Source organism: Aplidium turbinatum, chromosome 7, assembly GCF_918807975.1.
Source record: "Aplidium turbinatum chromosome 7, kaAplTurb1.1, whole genome shotgun sequence".
In the NCBI taxonomy this organism is placed as follows: domain Eukaryota; kingdom Metazoa; phylum Chordata; class Ascidiacea; order Aplousobranchia; family Polyclinidae; genus Aplidium; species Aplidium turbinatum.
Window position 1 is genome coordinate 26,669,943 of NC_137478.1, and position 19,041 is coordinate 26,688,983.

Genomic DNA, 19,041 nt, shown 5'->3' on the forward strand with positions numbered 1-19,041 from the left:
GCAATGGCAGAATGCTGAGTTGTTGAGATAAGAATTACAATATGGGCACTGTATTATTAGTGGGAATAAAAATATTTGATTGAGCGTTGGCTATGTCACATGGGTAAATCGTCGTCGTATCCAGGCTTACGCCCGGTGGTTGAAGATTTAGATTAAGTGGACGGGAAGGCAAGGAAGCCAATCTTCATGTCCACTTTCAGGCATGCCTTTTAGTGTCCTGCGAAAGACAATGTCCTGTCCTTTCGATTGCCGTTCCAGCGCTCTCACCACTCGGCTATGCAGCATAGGTAAATGAGAAAGGTTATAGGTACTGTAGGCTATTTAGCATAATTTTACCACGCAACTGTATGCTCATGAGCGGTGTCGAACCGGCGCCCTTTCGATTGCCATTCCAGCGCTCTCACCACTCGGCTATGCATAGGTAAATGAGAAAAGTTATACTGTATTTAGCATAATTTTACCACGCAACTCGATTATTGTCATGTCATGCAACGCGCCTATTGTCATGCAAAAACTACTACAAGATGCAAAAAGTGTGATGTCGGTCTGCATGTCAAATGCTTCAAGCAATATCATATTCTGCAATGACTTGTTTCAGTGATGGTGGCGCGAAAGACCATGTTTCCGATGTAAAAGCAGCCTCGTATTGCGACACTTCCATAAACCACTTGCCAATTTCTTTCGCTTCGCTTCAAAGGAATCTGTACCGCCTGTGCGCTTACATTTTAATTGTAAAATTCACTCGCGATTGCCGATTGCAGCAACACAACAAGAGACATGTTGCATGCATTTCATTGCATTGCAATTTGCAACTCTAAAAATTATTGTGTTGTCAGGGCCGTCGCTGCAGGGGGCGTGCCCCTCCCATGACAACGACCTGTGCACACACACTTCAGGCACTGAAGAAGAACTGGTTTTAACTTTAGTTTCATGAACTAGGTGGCTAGTAAAAATATTACTTTTTATGTTCTTTCCACTTGTGTGTTGATCCGAAATAAAATTTATCGGCGATAATCAAATATTGCCTTTGGCGATAACGATAAACGATAACTGAAAAAATAATTAAGCGATAACGATAAACGATAAAAATTTATCGCCGATAAATTATCGCCGATAGTGCCCATCACTGCCTACACCCCTAGCTTCTACGCCTATGCCGACCATTGTAGCTAGTATTGTAGTAGGCTACTATAGTAGCCTATTTTTTCTAGGACGCAAAACGGTAAATTCGAACAGAAAACAATAAATTGACTTAATTTTTTATATAACCTACAGTCCGGCGACTAGTAAATTATTTGGACATTTATTTGTGCCAATGTTTAAGTTCTTGTGATATCAGTAAAGTGTTCCCAGCCTGTTTCCAATCTAGCCTGGAAAGATCCGCTCATACGCCGATGAGTAAAGCGTTGGATTATAAATAAAACACTTTTTATTATTTGTCCAAAAAGTCTGAACTTTAAAATAATAGGCTACTGTTCTTGGTCTTCTCGGATTATCTGGCAACCTTGATTACTACTGTAGCCTACACCGATTGCCATTGTCGCATTCCCAACCCTAAATAGTAGCCTACATAGCCTACGCTTCATAGTTATCCTGAAGGTTAGCTTAAAGGAAGGTTGGCGAATACTACCATGATGCATATTAAAACTGCAAGGTCCACTGTAAAAACTGTCACCAACTAAGCTGTATCATTTCTTAAATTCATTGGATATGTTTTTTTCGTAATCCACAGTTTCACAAAGTTTTTATAAAAATTTAAGAGCCCAAAGATGATGGAGGGGATCGTTGACGAATGTATTTCTCCTCATGCCCCTTTGTAACTGTCTCTTCAGGAATTTTGCTTGCTCTCAAAAATTGTATTTTTGATTTTTTTGCATTTTTATACAGTGACTGAGATGTTTCGAGAAGTTTTGTATATGACTCATCAGTATCATGTACGGCCTTTTGCAAGTCTGCCTTCATCTCCGTCTTTTCTGCTATTAGAAAGTTTACTCTCGCCAACTTGTCTGTTAAGTGACGTATGTCTATCTGTAGTTTTCGCTTTTCAGCATCTGCCTCACGTAGCTCTTTCGACAAACGGTTATCTTGGTCTTTCAATTGAGCGATGCACTTCTGCACTTCATTGGCGTAAGAGTCAGCGTTATGTGAAGTGTACAAAGCCTCAGTGGACCTGCCGGAAGTGGACATGATAATTCCTGCTATCATTGAGACAAAAAGCAAATCGGTAAACCAATACACCAGTTACGGTAGTCTGAACTTTGATTGAATTTAAAAGAGAACCAAAGAGAAATTAACCTTGAGCCTATTTTATGATAACACAATGCTCATTAAAAATAAAAACAAAGCTGTTAATGATGTTGCCAAATTAATTTTTAAACTTTGTTCACAACAAAGAATTGGAAAGGGGAAATTGAACAACTTCAAAACATTTGACTGCTGAAAACGCATTTTCGGTTTAGTTTTGTTGCAATCAAATAGATTGAAATCAAAGCATGTCTCATCTTCTCCTAATGACAAAAGTAGCCTAATTGGGGTAGGCCAAGCATAGATTACCGGGATGCGTAACTACATCCGCTTTTCGTTCATCCGCAACATTAGAAGGGTAATTTTTTTTTTATTTACAAAATAATGTATTTTTTATGGGTTATATAAAAAAAGTGAAGTTGGTTTTGAAGTAATTTAAAGTTTTTAGTTGAAAGCAAGCCAGCAGCAAAGCGTGAAAAAAATGTCAAATTGGCAATTTACCCTTCTAATGTTGGCGGAACAACGGAGTTGCGCGTCCCCAAGCAAAGCAAATCCAGGCAGGAGCGCAGCAGCACAATAGGCCATGTCACCGCTGGATATCTAAAAATTGCAGCCTTTTTAGGCTACACTAACAAACATTGGCGTACGCAAGGGGAGAGGCTATGCCTACCCCTTCAAAAAAATTATTCTTGTAGGGTTGTTGGCAGGGCTGGATTTCAGCCGGAACGGTCCGGAACGCCGCTCCGGAAGCTCGATCAAAAAGTTGACTTGTCCGACAGTCCGGAACGGCGTTCTGAAAGCTCAAATATTGTAGGCTATGCTTTTATTATGCTTTGCCCTGTTCAGAATAGAGTTAAGATGCTGTTTGTAATTTGTATCATTCATTTGATCCGTTATTGTGCAACCTTGAGGCAGCTTGACTGTCCTAGCATCACAGCTTGACGTTTACACTCCGATATTTTATTGAGCCACCTTAGGCTATTACGTCACAATTAGTTTTTCCTGTATTTTTCTACTTTTATTACTGTTACTGACTTCTTCCTGCTGCTTAGCACCACTCATAGTATGCCTTTCCCTATTCAGAGTAGCCTTGTAAGTCTGAGCAGTCGTGGTACCAATTGGAAAGAGTAGCAATAAGAACAGTCTTATTCTGCAACCTTTGTGATGAATTGCCAGACATTGTGGTGTGGCATTGTGCGGTTGGTGATGCAAATCATTCAGTACCGGTAATGTAAATTGATTTCGATCTTTCATGGACAAGCGCTATAGCCGTTACCACGCTACTGCGAAAAATAGCAGGGAGTTGGGTGAATGTGCAGCGGCTGTTGAAGAAGCCTACAATTGTTGCAAATCAGAAGGGTAGCCTACTGGACACACGTTGGGTAGCCTCGAGTTTCCGCACAGTTAATGCCGTCTGGAATGATTTCTCAGCAATTGTCAAACATTTCCAAAAAGAGAGCTAGTAGCGACACAAGATATTCTCGGGAGCGTGTGAAATATAAAGGACTCTTGTCGAAGATAACATTCACGGATTTCTTGTTGGACTTGGCTTTGATGTACGATTCCTTGCAAGAGTTATCCGAAGTAAGCTTCGAACTGCAAAACGGAGCATGTAGCCTACTATTTGGGATGCAGATAACAAAATTAATAATCTTGCAAAAATATTTGAAAACGGTAGGAACAAACCCGGGCGACATTATTGCATTGCCAAAGATGCTGAAGAAAACTTAGAGTTCAAAGATGTGGAATTGCATTTAAACAATTAAAGAAATAGCCCTCCAATCAACCTCGCATCTTCTATCATCACTTAGGAAATTCCATCCAAGATCGCTTGTTGAATTCAACAGACTCGTCATTTATTAACGCTTGCATAATACTTGATCCAACTACTTGGCCAGAAGACACAGCAATGACACACGGAGAAAACGAAATCATTGAAGTGGAAAAGAGATTGCTCTTAGATGAACGCGAAGCTGTGAGAGGTCTTCGTGAATATGTAACTACGAAAAAAAGATCACAGAGTCTTCAAAAGTTGATAACGTCACTAAAATCCGTTCCAATTTCATGAAGCGAGTGTGAGCGCGGATTTTCACAAATGAACCTTATACTGACATCAGATCGTGCTTCTGTACACACTGTAACTGTTTCAAGTTTACTCTTTATACGAATGGTCGGTCCTCCACTGAGAAAGTTTTCACCAGCGAAGTATGTTCGATCCTGGTTGCGCCAAGGAAATAACTCGGCAATTGAGACCCGAAGTAGCCAAAGGTCTTAAAATTTTGAATACGATGAATGTCTTGAAAAATTGTGGAACTTGTAACATTTTGTGTTATTGAACTTATTGGTTCACTAAATAACGAATATTTGCATTGAACAACGTTATATCATCTATAGACTATAATAATTACTTTAGCTAGGCTATATGTTTTAAACACGTACATCATGTGTGTTGTTTCAAAGTCCTATAAAAGTACATATTTCTGAATTTCTTCTACGGCATCTAGCACATTTGGAAAGTAAAAAACTAACGTTCCGGAAATCCACCACTAATCGTCTGGAAATCCACCACTGCTTGTTGGGATGTGTAGTGCAAGCATGTTAGGCTAGTGTTCAAAAACGGTCTTTTTTGGCTATTTAAAATTTAAAAAAATACTGTAAATGTTGACACGGAAGCTCGATTTTCAATAACTTAAGTCATGCAACTGCAAGGCCTTTTTTACCGCTTCCAAGACCCCGGTTAATGGGCCCACGCCCCACATATCTCTGTTTAGAGGCCCACCGTGATCATCTTTAGTTGATGCAGCGTTTTTCAGCAATTTTATACAACAATGCGGCAATAGCCTACTGCTACAAAATTTTGACATTTTATATCTTGGGCTGCATCCATCGGTTTTATATTGTTGAATGTTGATCATCCTTTGGAATAACCATTTTAAATCAGCGAAACTAGTAAATCTATGCTATTTTGGTGGAGTTTAATGAGGAAATAATACCATGCTCTCATTTTCTTGGAAAATGTCTTTAAACGATTGATAGCACAAGATTTGTCCAAAATTAAATGCTCGTGATACGACGAAATGAGACGAAAAAAGATGTTCAATAATGGCATTCAGACTAGCAGTGATGTACGCGTATACAAATAATATTGACGACGTCAGCGTAGCCTAAATGCAAACGTTCGAAATACCATACGCCGTAGCCTATGCGTCAACGTAACTTGTAAAAAAAAGTTGGCGGCGTCAGCGCATACACTAGCGTAAACTCATTTTGTTTGCTAGGTGCCAAACATTTACACGGGATAAACCACTTGAAACAAACAAATTTTATTTTGAATTTCCACGAAGAAACACAAGCATCTGAAAGTGTTCATCTGACGTTTTGCTGCGTTTTGGTTTCAATATGTCTCTGCTCATTGAAAAAATTCTTTCAACTTATTCAAAATTTGGAAAATTTGATAAAAAAAAATGCAAACAACATCTAAGACATTAAAAAGTATGCGTTGACGCTATGCGCTAAAAACACGCGAAAACTTTACGGCGTAGCCTCAAGCGACAGCTATCCAAAAAAATGTGGCCGCAAGCGTTAGCGTAAACAAAAAGTCTACGGTGTAGAATTTGCGGCGTATACGTAGCCTACATCTCTGCAGACCAGTAGGCTAATGTTCAATAATGGCAGCGATTATCCAGCGTATAGTTTTGCATTAAAGTTGATTATTTTTAATTTAAAAACTTTTGAGGATAGGGGAGGCTTGCATACAGAAGGAAACTTTACGTCGTCAAAATTTTGTAACTAGCCTACCTTGTACGGGCCCGAATTATCTTTTCGACGTCCCTACGTGGGCCTACGGCTATCAGACTACAAAGTAGCCTATTTGAGAAGCTCTATCTATGATGCTGCTTATTATAAAGACACTTTTAAATTATTATCCAGTGAAGCAATTGAAGTACAGTACGGTAGAAAATTTATCAAACAACCATTAGTAAGCCATGTGGATTAATTGTTTTACATTCTATTGTGTAACATCTTGTTTGCTGCCCATTATCAAATCGGTTCAAAGTTTGTCCTAAATTTTTTTGTTTTAAATTCATTTGTTTTTTAAACTTTTCTGGATTAGTGTGTGTTGTATCGGTATAGGCCTAAATCAATTTAATTAAACCAGCGCAAGAGTTTTTAATGATAATTTACTTAGTTTTTGACATAAAAATTGAACGTTGGCCAGCAATCAAGCCTAGTCAGTTTTTAAGCAGGGCTGCCAGACAAGTCTGGATCAATCGCACTTAGCCTAAATCGACAAAAATGCTTTTTTTTTCTTGCTTTTATTTCAATGCGAAGTGTTTGATTTATTTAATTGAATTTAAATTTTGTTGCTTTATGTCAGTGGAAAAGTGACAAAAATTGTCATAAATTGTTATTTTGGGCTCAAACTTTGTAAGGATACGTCGTCTGGATTTGATTTTTGTTAAATTTCGTCTGAAGAAAACATTATTGACCTATTGTGTTATTCGGTTACACTCAATTATTTCTCATTTACATTCTATTCAATTTGTTTGTCAAATTATATGGTCACATTGCGCTAGTTTCATGCAGCCTAACAGGTACCACTGAGAGTCACTCAGCCATTTCTTTTATGACAGAACAATAGGCCTAGGCTATACCTTTTTTTTTAAATTGTGATTATTTTTGTATTGTAATACTGTTACTGAAAATGTTTTTACTCGTAGCCTTGAACTATTTATTGGCTTGAACTTTTCTTGGTTGCACTGAAGTTTAAACGCCCTTGCTACAAGAGTTTATTAATTTCAAAAGTTTTTCCTATTTTTAATCACCCGGAATAAAGTTTATATTTGAATAAAACCACAGGACTTTACTTAAGGATCGCAGCAGCACATGATTTTTTTTTTCTTTCATTAATATTACTGAACATCAGCCTATCTTGTTTCAACGTAATTTGCCGATGCTTGACATTTGTCACATTAAGAACTGGGAAGCAGCTGACTCGATGACTGATATAGTCTTTCGCTGCTTCCTGTCTGTTGTGGTATTTAGATAGCTATGGTACTATTTTATTCGTATTGTTTATAATTGTACCGTACTATTGTCGCAACAGACGAAATAAAAGGTTTCTCTCTCTCTCTCTCTTTGTCAACTTCAATAAATTTTATTTTTTCTTTAAACCAGCAGCAACAGCTGCAGCCACTGCTAAACCTTCGTATTTTAAATCTGGAGTGTGACTAGAATTTCCAAAGTTACCAGTGTAAGCTCCTTGCTCAAAACACACTTTGGAACGCCGAGCTGAGCCCACTAAGCATCCTTCTTCATCTTTCAATTGATTGTTGGTTTGGGCGCATAAATGATTTCTATTATCTCGAACGGTTTTGTATACGCAATGAGAAGTTTCCACCAGTTTAGAATATGAGTTTTCTGTTTCTTTTATGGATTTCTTGAGCTCATTGTCAAACTGCATTTTACGAGCTAAGCTGTAGTTAAGTTTCGCCAACTTACTGGTCAAATAGCGGATGTCCACCTGAACTTTTCTTTTTTCCGTGTCTATTTCGCAAATTTCAGCAGACAACTTGTGACGCTGTTCTTTCATTTGAGTGAGACATTTTAACACCTCTGCGGTGTACGTTTCAGGATTATTGCCATTTAACACATCAAAAGAAGGAAGGCTGTTGAGGCTCATGTTAATGTCTAAGTTCACACTTCGTAGCAACCTTACAGGGCCATCTTGCAGTTTCTGTATGTACTAACTTGTCGGGTGCTGATTGCTTAAATTACAATTCACCTTTCCTAAATTGACGTTACTCGTCTGGTTATTTTGAAACAGTGTTCTTCAGAAACGTCATATATTACTCTTGTTATGTCATAAACATGCAGGCCTGTCTTTGCAAAAATCAAAGCATTGATTAAAAAAAGGATAGAATAATTCCCCGGAAACATTTCCACAAACGGAAACTTCACTCTACCAATCTCGATAACCGCCCAGCGACAAAAGCCTCTGCAAATATGCGAAACTACCACTATAAAGGCTTTGTCAGTCCGAGGATAAAGATTGAAAACTAACTAAACAAAATGAAAGCTAAAACCTCAATTGCTAAGGCAGTGTTTCTCAACCCCGAGTCCGCGGACTCAAATGAGTCCGCGGAAGGGCCTGGATGAGTCCGCAAGCACAGTTGCTTTTGCTAGTAGTCAGTTCATATTGCATTACAAATAAAACGTAAAATGCTCCTATTTCACCAACTTTATCTTTGTGATGTCGTAATAAATGGGCTAAAATTCTAAAACTGACTGTGTTCTACCGGTGAGAACACAGTCAGTTTTAGATTAGATGCCTGGTGAACAGTCTCAGACAGAATTACTTAAAATGGCTAAAAGAAAACAAGTTTTTGCATATAATGATGAATACTTGAAGCTTGGATTTACTTTGATTGAGGTGAATGGCGAAGTGAGGCCGCAGTGTGTGTTGTGCTTAACAGTCTTAGCTCACAGCTCTTTAAAGGACACGAAACTTTGTTGGCACCTAGAATCAAACCATGGAAATGTTGTTAACTTCACAAATCTCTTGAAGTATTTAAAGAAAAAGAGCATCAGGTGAAGCGAAGTCGCATTGATCGCCCAACTGCTTGGGGAGGAATAGTATATTCTCACAGTCATGCAGTGCGTGCTTCTTTTGCGGTTGCATGGAAAATCGCTTACAAGTGCAAAAGCACCTGACACAGCTGGAGAAAATTTGATTAAACCAGCATCTGTTGAAATGGCCAGGGTAATGTGTGGTGATGCTGTTGCTAACAAACTGGAAATGGTTCCTTTGTCAAACGACACCATGAAGCGGCGTATCGAAGAACTCTCAAGAAATGTTCTGCAACAAACAATCGCTGCCATAAGATGCTGTGAAAGATTTAGTTTGCAACTGGATGGGACAACCGATATCGGAAGTGATGCACAGCTCATGGTGTTTGTGCGATATTTTGACACAAATGATTTCGTTGAGCAGTTTCTGTTTTGCCGTCCACTTGCTAAAAATACCACAGGAGAAGAAATATTCAAGAAAGTGGATTACTTCTTTGAAGAACATCAGCTTGAGTGGTCTAATTGCGTGTCTGTTTGTGCTGATGGTGCTCCAGCCATGATGGGAAGTAAGAAAGGCTTCATGAGTTTTGTGAAAAAGAAAAACAATAACATTTCGGTCGTTCATTGTCTTCTCCACAGAGAAAATTTGGTAACAAAAGAAATACAAGAAAATGTTGCCATAGTTTTCAAAGAGGTTGTATCTGTGGTGAATTATATTAAATCTCGTCCTTTGAACACTCGCTTATTTCGTGCTTTGTGTGACGAAATGGGAGCGGAACTCAGTGGGCTTATGTTCCATTCAACTGTTCGTTGGTTGTCACGAGGAAAGGTGCTTGAGAGAGTGGCTACTCTTAAAGAGGAAACCCATGCTTTTTTAAAAGAGCAAAATCATGAACTTGCTGATCGCTTTCGTGATGATGAATGGATTGCAAAGTTGCTATTTTTGGCCGATGTTTTCAGCCATGTAAACCAACTGAATAGTTCTATGCAAGGAAAAGAGAAACTATTTTTTGATGTTTTGGAAAGTATTGATGCATTCAAACGTAAAATAAAGCTATGGATGCATTGAATGAAAAGTGGGAGGTTAGCTGCTTTCCCAGGATTGAACTTATTTGTGGAAGAGAAAGATATCAATTTGGGCGTCATTCTTCCCATCTTTCTTGGGCACCTCAACACATTTCTTTCTGAATTGGATCGTTATATTCCTTCCAACAATTATTGCAGGATCTTTAATTGGGTTCGGAATCCTTTTCAGGTGTCAGCGCTAGAACTTCACTCAGATATGGACTGTATTGCTGAACAGTTGCTTGAATTGCAAAGCCGACAGATGTGGAAAGACAAGTTTAAAAAGGCTTCTTTGACTCAATTTTGGGCAAATGTGCAGTCGATGGAGCCTAGTCTTTCAGATCTTTGCAAGCAAGCTGCAACAGCTCTTTTGCCATTTCCAACCACATACCTGTGTGAATCTGGCTTTTCAACTCTGACGATGATCAAAACGAAGTATCGCAATAGACTTCAACCGGAAGATGACATTAGATGTGCACTGACAACCATAATTCCGGAATTCGATAAACTTGTCAAGCAAGTTCAAGGACAAGGCTTTCATTGAGTGTGTGTTGAGTGAAAAACAGTGCTTGCTTTTTTCGTTGATACCGTATTAAACTCTCTTGGATAGAAATCAAAAAACCTATTTTTCGTTAATAGCCTATATAGCTTGAGTCCGCGGATATATAGGCGAGCTTGAGAATAGTCCGTGAGTCAAAAAGGTTGAGAACCACTGTGCTAAGGTAACAGGGATCAGTTGTCAGTAGATGTTACAGAAAATATATTTCGCACTTATTCAGTGCATCTTCAGTTCTGATCAGAACAGAACTGATCAGAACTACTGACAACTGATCCCTGTTACCAGGGCCCACAAGAGAGGGGGACAACCGGTGCATTGCACCGGGGCCCGGCGAGTTCAAGGGGGCCCGACAAAATATCTAAACTCACGCGATAAAAAGATTGATTTCAACGATTTTGCATAAAATATTGTTTTTATATTAGTTCCGTATGTTAAATGAGGCCCCCTTATGGGTAGCCTAGGCTATTATGCCCTTTTTTTAAAATCACAGAATTTTCAATTTTTTGAGTTAAGGGGGGCCCGACAAAATGTTTAAATTTGCGTGCTCAGGTCCATTTTGCATAAAATATTGTTTTTTTATATGAATATTAGTTTTGTATTTTGAATGGGCCCCTCATGGGTATGTCCTTTTTTAGAACAACAATATTTTCATTTTTTTGCGTTCAGGCGGCCAATAAAATGTTTAAATTTGCGTGTTAAGGTCAATTTTGAATAAATTTTTTTTAATATTTGAAGTTGGTATTTCTTAATGTCATGAACAATATCAATGCATTCATCCCTGGGTTGTTGTTTTTTCGGTCATTTATCAGTCATTGACCGATTTTTTAGCAAAATGTCCGAAAAAAATATAGTCAATTCGGTCAAAATGTCCGAAAAAATATACAGTCAATTGACTATATATGACCAAAAATGACTAAAAATGACCAAAATAAATAAAAAATGACCGAATTTTTTCAAGTCATTTCAGACAAATGATCGAAAAGTCTCAGCGAAAAAAAAAACCTAGATTCATCCTAAGTTTGCTGCCCTAGTCTCTGCAGATTTCAAGGTCAGAAATGGTATTGTATGTTAATGTAAAGCTGTAAGCACACATATGCAATGCTATGTCAGCCATGTCGGATAGTATTGCAATTTTTATCTTCGAAATGGCTGGTTTTACCCACTTGTTTGCCATGGTTACAATCAGGTGTTGCCAGAGTTAGGAAGGGTTAGAGTTAGGAAAGGTTAGGGTTTTGATCTTTGCCCAGGACTAAAAATAATATCCAAAATACAAGTTTTTGTTTTCCACAACTATAAACTTTTCCTCAAATTAGGGCAGAATTCCATATCTGACAAGGCTATTGAGGCTATATTTACACTATGTAGTGTTTTAGCATTTTACAGCATTTTATCTTTGTGTAGGGGAGGGTGGGGTAAGATGAGCACGTTTTTGCTTAAGTCGCTTTTACAAAAAAACGGTTTGTTTTGGAAAATTTTAATAGGGTGAACTTAAAGTACTAGTGAATCAGCTACATTTTAGATTGAGTTTTATCACCTTGCGATTTTTATATTTTTTTATATTGATACTTATTCGCGTGTTGCTCAACTTACCCCGGCATAAATTGTATGGGGTAAATTGAGCAATGACCTGGGGTAAGTTGAGCAATTCGATTAAGTTGAAGCATTCCCCTGTCAGTTTGTTTGTATAATTGCGAGGCATTATGCTTCACAACACAACACTGTTTTTTTATCCAATACGAACCTAAAAAGACACAAATTCAACAGTTCAAACATTAAATAAGCTAAGGCTATTTCTTTTGGGGTAAGTTGAGCAACTGCTCCAACATACAGTACTTCAACTAGCATTGCACACTTTACCCCATCCTGATTTTTGTGACAAAATTACAAATATTTATAAAACTACAAGACTAACCAACCTGAACGTTTTATTGAATATCCTCACACTTTATGCTTACCAATACAAAAAAACAGATTTGATTTACATACTGTAACAATAAAGTTATTCAGTTTTTGGCAAAAAAATAAAAATTTCGAATTTTCGACATAAGCAATATAATCTGATATAATTGCGTGCCATTGTAAAATGCAATTCTCAGTGGACATAACAAGTACATTGAATGAAGTGGCATTATGAGTGATACATCCAGAATAAAAATAAAAAAATTCCGCCGACTCGTTTTTCCAAAAACAGGTGTTGCTCATCTTACCCCATTGCACACTTTACCCCAGTCTCCCCTATAACTAGTGTGTATCTGTGAATTTAAACTTATATTTACAATATGTAGTGCATTGTTTGTGAAATAATAGAGTGTTAATACTTTAACCTAATTTATCCTTTGTAAGAACGCGCACCACAAATTTTGCTTGTGATTGGTGAGATATCACGCGACATGTCGCGCTGGGGGGCCCGGCAGCAACATCTGCACCGGGGCCCGGCAAGGCTCTTGGAGGCCCTGCCTGTTACCTTAGCAATTGAGGTTTTAGCTTTCTAGATATGGAACAGGGATCGTTTCAGAATAAGACTAGGTCAGAAAGCAAGGCAGACTCCGACGCAGCTCAGCATCAGCCTAGAGCAGTTAGCTAAACAAAATGAAGTTTGTTTACACATGGCATCGAAAATAACTCTGATTTTCGTTTTAAAAATGACTATCAACTAAAGTTGGATCAATTACAATTTCATGTAGTTGTAATTGAAACTTTTGTTGTGTGATTTCAAACATTTTGATTATACTTTTGTTGAACAGCTAGTTGGGGTTCAAAAGGGACTTCTACATTGCAAGCTAATTTTTATCAAATGCAATTCTACCTGCCTTTGATAAAATCAAACTGTAAAAAATTATAGATGAACATATGTTGAAACATTTAATTTTTGCAAGGGAAATGTGTAATCGATTACATATAAGGGGATGTGGGAATTTGTAAAATCATTAATGTCTCGAACAAACAAAAATGGAAGACGCCATACTTGAGTTTCAACCTTGTTTGGGATCATCAGTGGTGCATATGCGGGGGAGGGTCGCTAGTCCTCACACCCGTTGGTCGACGTTGCGTTACATGCGAGTTGTATGTGACGTCACATGTCCGTTCGACAACGGCGCGGATTCTCTTCGAAAAGCCGCCGACAGGAAACACGACAAGTACGGCGAGTTATGTGTCAACATAAAGGAAGACAGGAAGCGCCCTTGCAGGGACGTCCTGTCACTTTCGTTCGTCGTAGGCTCCCTCGGGAGCTATGCCCCGACGAGCTCTCGAGCTCTGACGGCCTTGGGCGTTCCTTCTCGTGGGGTAGCAGAGGTGGCTAGAAAAGTGGCTTCCCTCTCAATCAAAGAATCCTTCCGCGTCTGGAAAGCTTGGAACGCCGGGCTCACTTGTGGAGGGGCTACGTCATAGAAAAGACGACTTCAGCGATCAGAAACTTATTCCCCAATAACAGAAACGTTGCAGTAAGTATCCGAGCGCGCAAGACAGCAAACCGTTTAGACGTCATAACCTTATATCAATTGTCTTAAAATTCATCACCTTATATCATCAACATATGTCTATAAACCAGTGTCATCTTTTTTATAACGCTCCAGTCTCATCAAACCCAAGCATTCAAAAATGAACAGAGGAAAGGAATAAAATGTCTAATGTACATTGTGAATCGAGACTGGTTTAACAGCAATTAAGTAACTTCAATCATCACTAGGATATCTCTATGTAGCCTATTAATCAATCAATTGTTTCGAATTATCTTACGCTGCCTTCGCCTTGTAACGCTGTTCTTGCCCGCTCGGATTAACCTCGCTCTGCTTTCAACGCATTGATCAACACGATCTCCTGATCAACTCGATGCAGCCTCAAAATTTCCACCCCAATTTTCTACTTTTTCCTGGTAATGTAGCCTATCAGTGCCTCTGGTTTCAATCGCTAGCCTCCCCGACCCAGCTGGGCGAACCTGCCTCAACGTACTGGCCAGTGCACATCCGTGCTCGCCGAATCAAAGCTTACTCTTCTCCAGTGAGTATGTATTACATTCCCACCTATATTTTTTGTTTCTATTGATTAATCGAGCCTCTGCTCCACATTTTTATTTGAATTTTGTTTGCCACGAGAGCCAAATTATCCTTAAATAGTTGACTCTCTTTCTCGTGGTAGACCCCAATTTTATCCGCTCTGCCTACTGGCAGACCGGGTATAAGAGTCAAGTACCTGCGCCGAGGTCGCGTGAGGGAGACGTTGGCGCCGCCCGGCGGTCAATTACTGCCGGTTCCAGCGTCCACACGCGACGGGTCGCCCGGCCCGTCGCAGGCCATCTTTCTGGGCAATGCAGAAAGAGCCTGTTTCCCTGGCCCGCTCCGCCATTCTAAATTTGCGGACGGGTCATGTAACGTTTTCGATCCACACTCTCCCTCCACAGGTACCTCGACTCCCCAGCCTGGCCCCCGCGACCTAAGCTGGTGGACTTACCCCTCCGGGTGCATCGTCACCCCTAAATCACGCCGCTCCCCGCCGCCGCGGGGTGTGGCAGGCCGGTTTCTGAAAGTCTTCGACCTGGCTATGTTTGTTTGTGCTCTCTCGCCGTGTCAATTATTTGTACCAGTGCGCTGTTGATGCAAATAAAACAGTTTAACACTCCCGATGTTGGGGTTGCTCAGCGAAGGCAAGTTGACCCTTGTGTTCTTTCAGAAACAACTTAGGTTTGTGGTACGTAACGAAGTACAGCAAAATCCCGAAAACGGATTTAGCTGCTTCGTGCCACATAACACCCCACCAGTGTCTGAGGGCTGGGTTGGCCCGAGACACGCAAAGGTAGAGTGCCCGGCGTTGTTCTGAACGTCGGGGGTCACCAGTGCGGGGGAGGGTCGCTACTCCTCACACCCGTTGGTCGACGTTGCCTTACATGCGAGAGTGCGAGCTCCTGATGTTGGGTTGCTCAGCGAAGGCAAGTCGACCCTTGTGTTCTATCAGAAACAACTTAGGTTTGTGGTACATAACGAAGTACAGCAAAATCCCGAAAACGGATTTAGCTGCTTCGTGCCACACATACCCCCTGTGTCTTAAGCGGGAATCGAACTTCCAACTTGATGGGAATTGTGGATGTTTCCGACTTGGTTAAGTAGGGCATCCTGGACACCGTGGTACAATCTCGACGAAGGTTCGATTCCCAATCAAGTCGGAAACGTCAACAATTCCTATTAATTTGGAAGTTCAATTCTCGCTCAAGACACAGGGGGTAGGCCTATGCAATATGCATGCACCACTGATGATCTCAAACAAGGACAAAACTCGAGTATGGCGTCTTCCATTTTTGTTTGTTCGAGACATTAATGATTTTATTGCAAATTTGGGAGTAACTGCAATTGATCCAACTCTGCTATCAACTATTAATAACTTTAATGAAGCACAAGAAAACATTCTTAACAGAGCAGTACCCTTTTACCTTACACACTTTTCTCAGTAATTAAACAGAACACAGGAGGAATCATTTATTTAACAACATTAAGAAAGACTGTTTGATTCATTTGTAAATGTGCATTCAACTATGCTAAAATTCGCCCAACGTTGTCACACCAAAATACTAAAGTGGTCAAAATCAATCAACACAATTTATGTCACAACCAAGCTCAGATGGGATTTTGTCCAGTTTCAGGAAAATTCCAGAAAAAGCCCAGTGTACAATCATGTACTTTAAAATCAAATCGAAAAAAAAAACAATAAAAATAATGCCAAGATTTGGACAGTTTTATGCTCTTTATATTTAAAAAAATTGCTTCTTGAGACCGCTTGCATGGACTGCATGGTGTGACCGAAAATTTGCAAAAAAGAAGAAATTCAATTAGTTTTTTGTTAAAGGAATGCTTTAAAATCAACACAAGTAAACCAAACCTTCGCAAACATACAAAAAATTCAATGCTTGGCTTTAAAACTACCACAGGGAGCTTATGTCACATATGATCTGCAGTCGGGGGCGTAGCCAAATACATAATTTTTTGGGTCAAATAATTTAACAGTCACAGAGGAAAGATACGAAAAGTTATCATACAGTCTTAGTATTAAAAACGTCCTTCAACCGGCTCTAAATGGTTACGTTCCTGCCGGAAGTCCGTATTTGTGAACGATTGTGACCATCTCTGCAAAAAAGCTTTATAGTAAAAACTGATTGTGGGCTGTGTTGATAAATAGTGGCATGTTCCTGTCTCACGTGATTGTTGTTAATATTTAAACATAAAGCTTGTGGTTTGATTTTTATGTTTTAGTTACGGCAGAAATTCAAAAACGTTGTTTTCTATTGTTTTTATGGTACTGTAATATATATGTTGCTTGAATGATTGATAAATAGTATGACCATTGACCATAAATAAAAAATACCAAAATTCATTACACTAGACAAGAAAACGCAGACTTTTTCAAATCAATTTAAGTATTCAAATCTACATTACTGCTCAGTGTCATACATTTAAAGAAAACTGAATGAAGAAACACAAATAATTTGCGAAAACATCACAGAGAAAGGAGTAAAAAGTAACTAATTTATACATACCCATTCCATTATTATAAAGTTTATGTTTTAGAGCTAGTTGTGTCCTGCGCTGCTTTCATAAGAGATTTAATAGCTCGAGCACGCAACTGCAGTTCTAATAACTCGAGTTGACTTAAACCAGCAGTGTTTTTACTGTCACTATTGCCTGTTTGTCTTTCTACAGAAAGATTGTCCGACTCTTTTTCTGAATCTGCAAGTGGAAGAGTTTCCTCCAGCATTGCATCTACCATATCTTCATATTCTACATCTTCAACAATTTCAACTGTTTCCAACTCAACTTCTTCTCTGTTGGTTGCTGCAAAAGAATGATTTGAGCTTTCATTTTCAGATGGTGCAGTGATTTCAAGTTCATTTTCTTCAAGTACAACTTCTTCATCGCTTACTACTTCTCCCTCTTCATTTGCAAGAATATCAGCATCTTTTTTTAAAATCTTTTGATCTGAAGTTGTAACCTCTTCATTTCCATTCTCTTGCACGGACCCTGCTGCCAATAAAGAGAGTACTTCACAACCGGAAGACGTTGTTGAATCAACAAAATTTGTTTGCAAACTTGAGGTTTCGTTATCGTTTAATGGCAGGATAGATGCTTGGGTCGGAATTTTGGCCATCGCTTCATTGGTGTGCTGAATGAAATTACTTTTTGTCTCAGGCTCACTATCTGTTCCAGATGAAGACTGCATTGCCTCCCCTGCTAAAATATGATTTATTCTTTTTGAAGACATCACTTCCAAATGAGAAAAACATTTTTGCTTTATTTCTTCTTCCGGCATATTTTTTAAAATATCTGGAAGCATAGCGACAAACTTTTGACCTTTGACAATATGAAACATAACCTGTGATAATTTTTGTCTATCTTTAACATAATGTGATAAAGGAAAGAGCTGGTGGCTTAAATCTAGCCCATTTTCTTCCATATCAGAATCATCCGTTGGACTTTCATTGTTTGACTTACTAGCTTTTTGTTTTTTACCTTCAGGATCATCATTTGTCTTCTTTCGTTTCTTAGAAAGACTTTTGGAAGCACTATTCGATTTGGAAATGTTTTTTGAAGACTTTTCTTTTCTGTTTTTCTTGCTTTTTTTACTTTCTGTTCGTCGATGCTTATGCTGACTTGAGCTCTTTTTCTTTGTCTTTTTACTTCCAATGCTTTGTTTAAGTTCTAGCGAAAATTGTTCTACTCTTTCTGGAGCCACGGAAAGCATAGCCTGACGATAAGCAGACATTTTTAAGACAAAATTGTTCGACAGTACTCTCAAACAAAATTTTATCTATTCAGTGACAGTTCTAACAAATGGCAATCTTTACTGAAAGTTTCTTTGATCACGCATTGAATTGAAGATATCAAGCAATTGTGTTCATAAAACCACTACGAGTTTTGAGCTTTAATTGCATTCAACTGATCAGCAATCAAAGGGACAAGCTTGATATGTTTGTCGATTGCTTCGTGTTGATAACCCAGGTGAGAAGAAAGAGCTGACAGCTTTTGGAACGTAGTAAAACTGTTAGATATATTTGTTTCCGAAGCAGTAAATGTTCGATGTACTTGGCCCAAGGTGTCTGCGGTTTTGCTTCTTTTCAATACTTGCTTTACCAAACCAGCAATTTCTTCTGTATTAACTTGTGCGCTGTCAGCTAGTAGATACTTCACATTAGTTGGAGTGTTGGGCAATTTTACTGAAACAGTATTCATAGCCATCCCATATTATCCAGTTTATAAGTATACCTAAAGTACTGTAAATATACCTGGGGACTGCAACAACAAACCACCTAAACAAAGAAAAGTTTTAAATTAATTTCAGTTTGATAAGCAAAAATCAACTTGTGGATTTTGGCATGATTTTGAGAAGTGTGGTGGATTGATAATAACAATATTTATATAGCGCCACATCCGCAGTTAAAGTATGCTCCTGGGAGCTGTACATGACAATGATGATAATTAATACGGTACTTTCAGTCATAATGATTGTTCAGTGAAATAGAACGTTTTCAAGTGAGTTTTAAATTCATTTAAATTTTCAGTTTCTTTTACACAAATAGGCAAACAGTTCCAGCAACTGGCAGCAACAACTGGGAAAGTGCG

The 19,041-nt window shown here is 38.8% G+C and overlaps 3 protein-coding genes across 3 annotated transcripts; 2 read left to right on the top strand and 1 right to left on the bottom strand.

Annotated features, from left to right (window-relative positions):
* The first annotated feature begins 8,896 nt into the window (after positions 1–8,896).
* On the top strand, positions 8,897–9,883 carry LOC145773893 (protein FAM200C-like). The gene has a single exon (XM_082585016.1). The coding sequence runs from the start codon at positions 8,897–8,899 to the stop codon at positions 9,881–9,883; it is 987 nt and encodes a 328-aa protein (XP_082441142.1).
* On the top strand, positions 9,884–10,423 carry LOC145773894 (protein FAM200A-like). The gene has a single exon (XM_082585017.1). It carries the CDS (start codon positions 9,884–9,886, stop codon positions 10,421–10,423), a length of 540 nt encoding a protein of 179 aa, XP_082441143.1.
* Positions 10,424–15,725: 5,302 nt separating this feature from the next.
* On the bottom strand, positions 15,726–18,311 carry LOC145774680 (caspase activity and apoptosis inhibitor 1-like). The gene has a single exon (XM_082585974.1). The coding sequence runs from the start codon at positions 18,182–18,184 to the stop codon at positions 16,982–16,984; it is 1,203 nt and encodes a 400-aa protein (XP_082442100.1). The 5' UTR covers positions 18,185–18,311; the 3' UTR covers positions 15,726–16,981.
* Between the last annotated feature and the right edge of the window lie 730 nt (positions 18,312–19,041).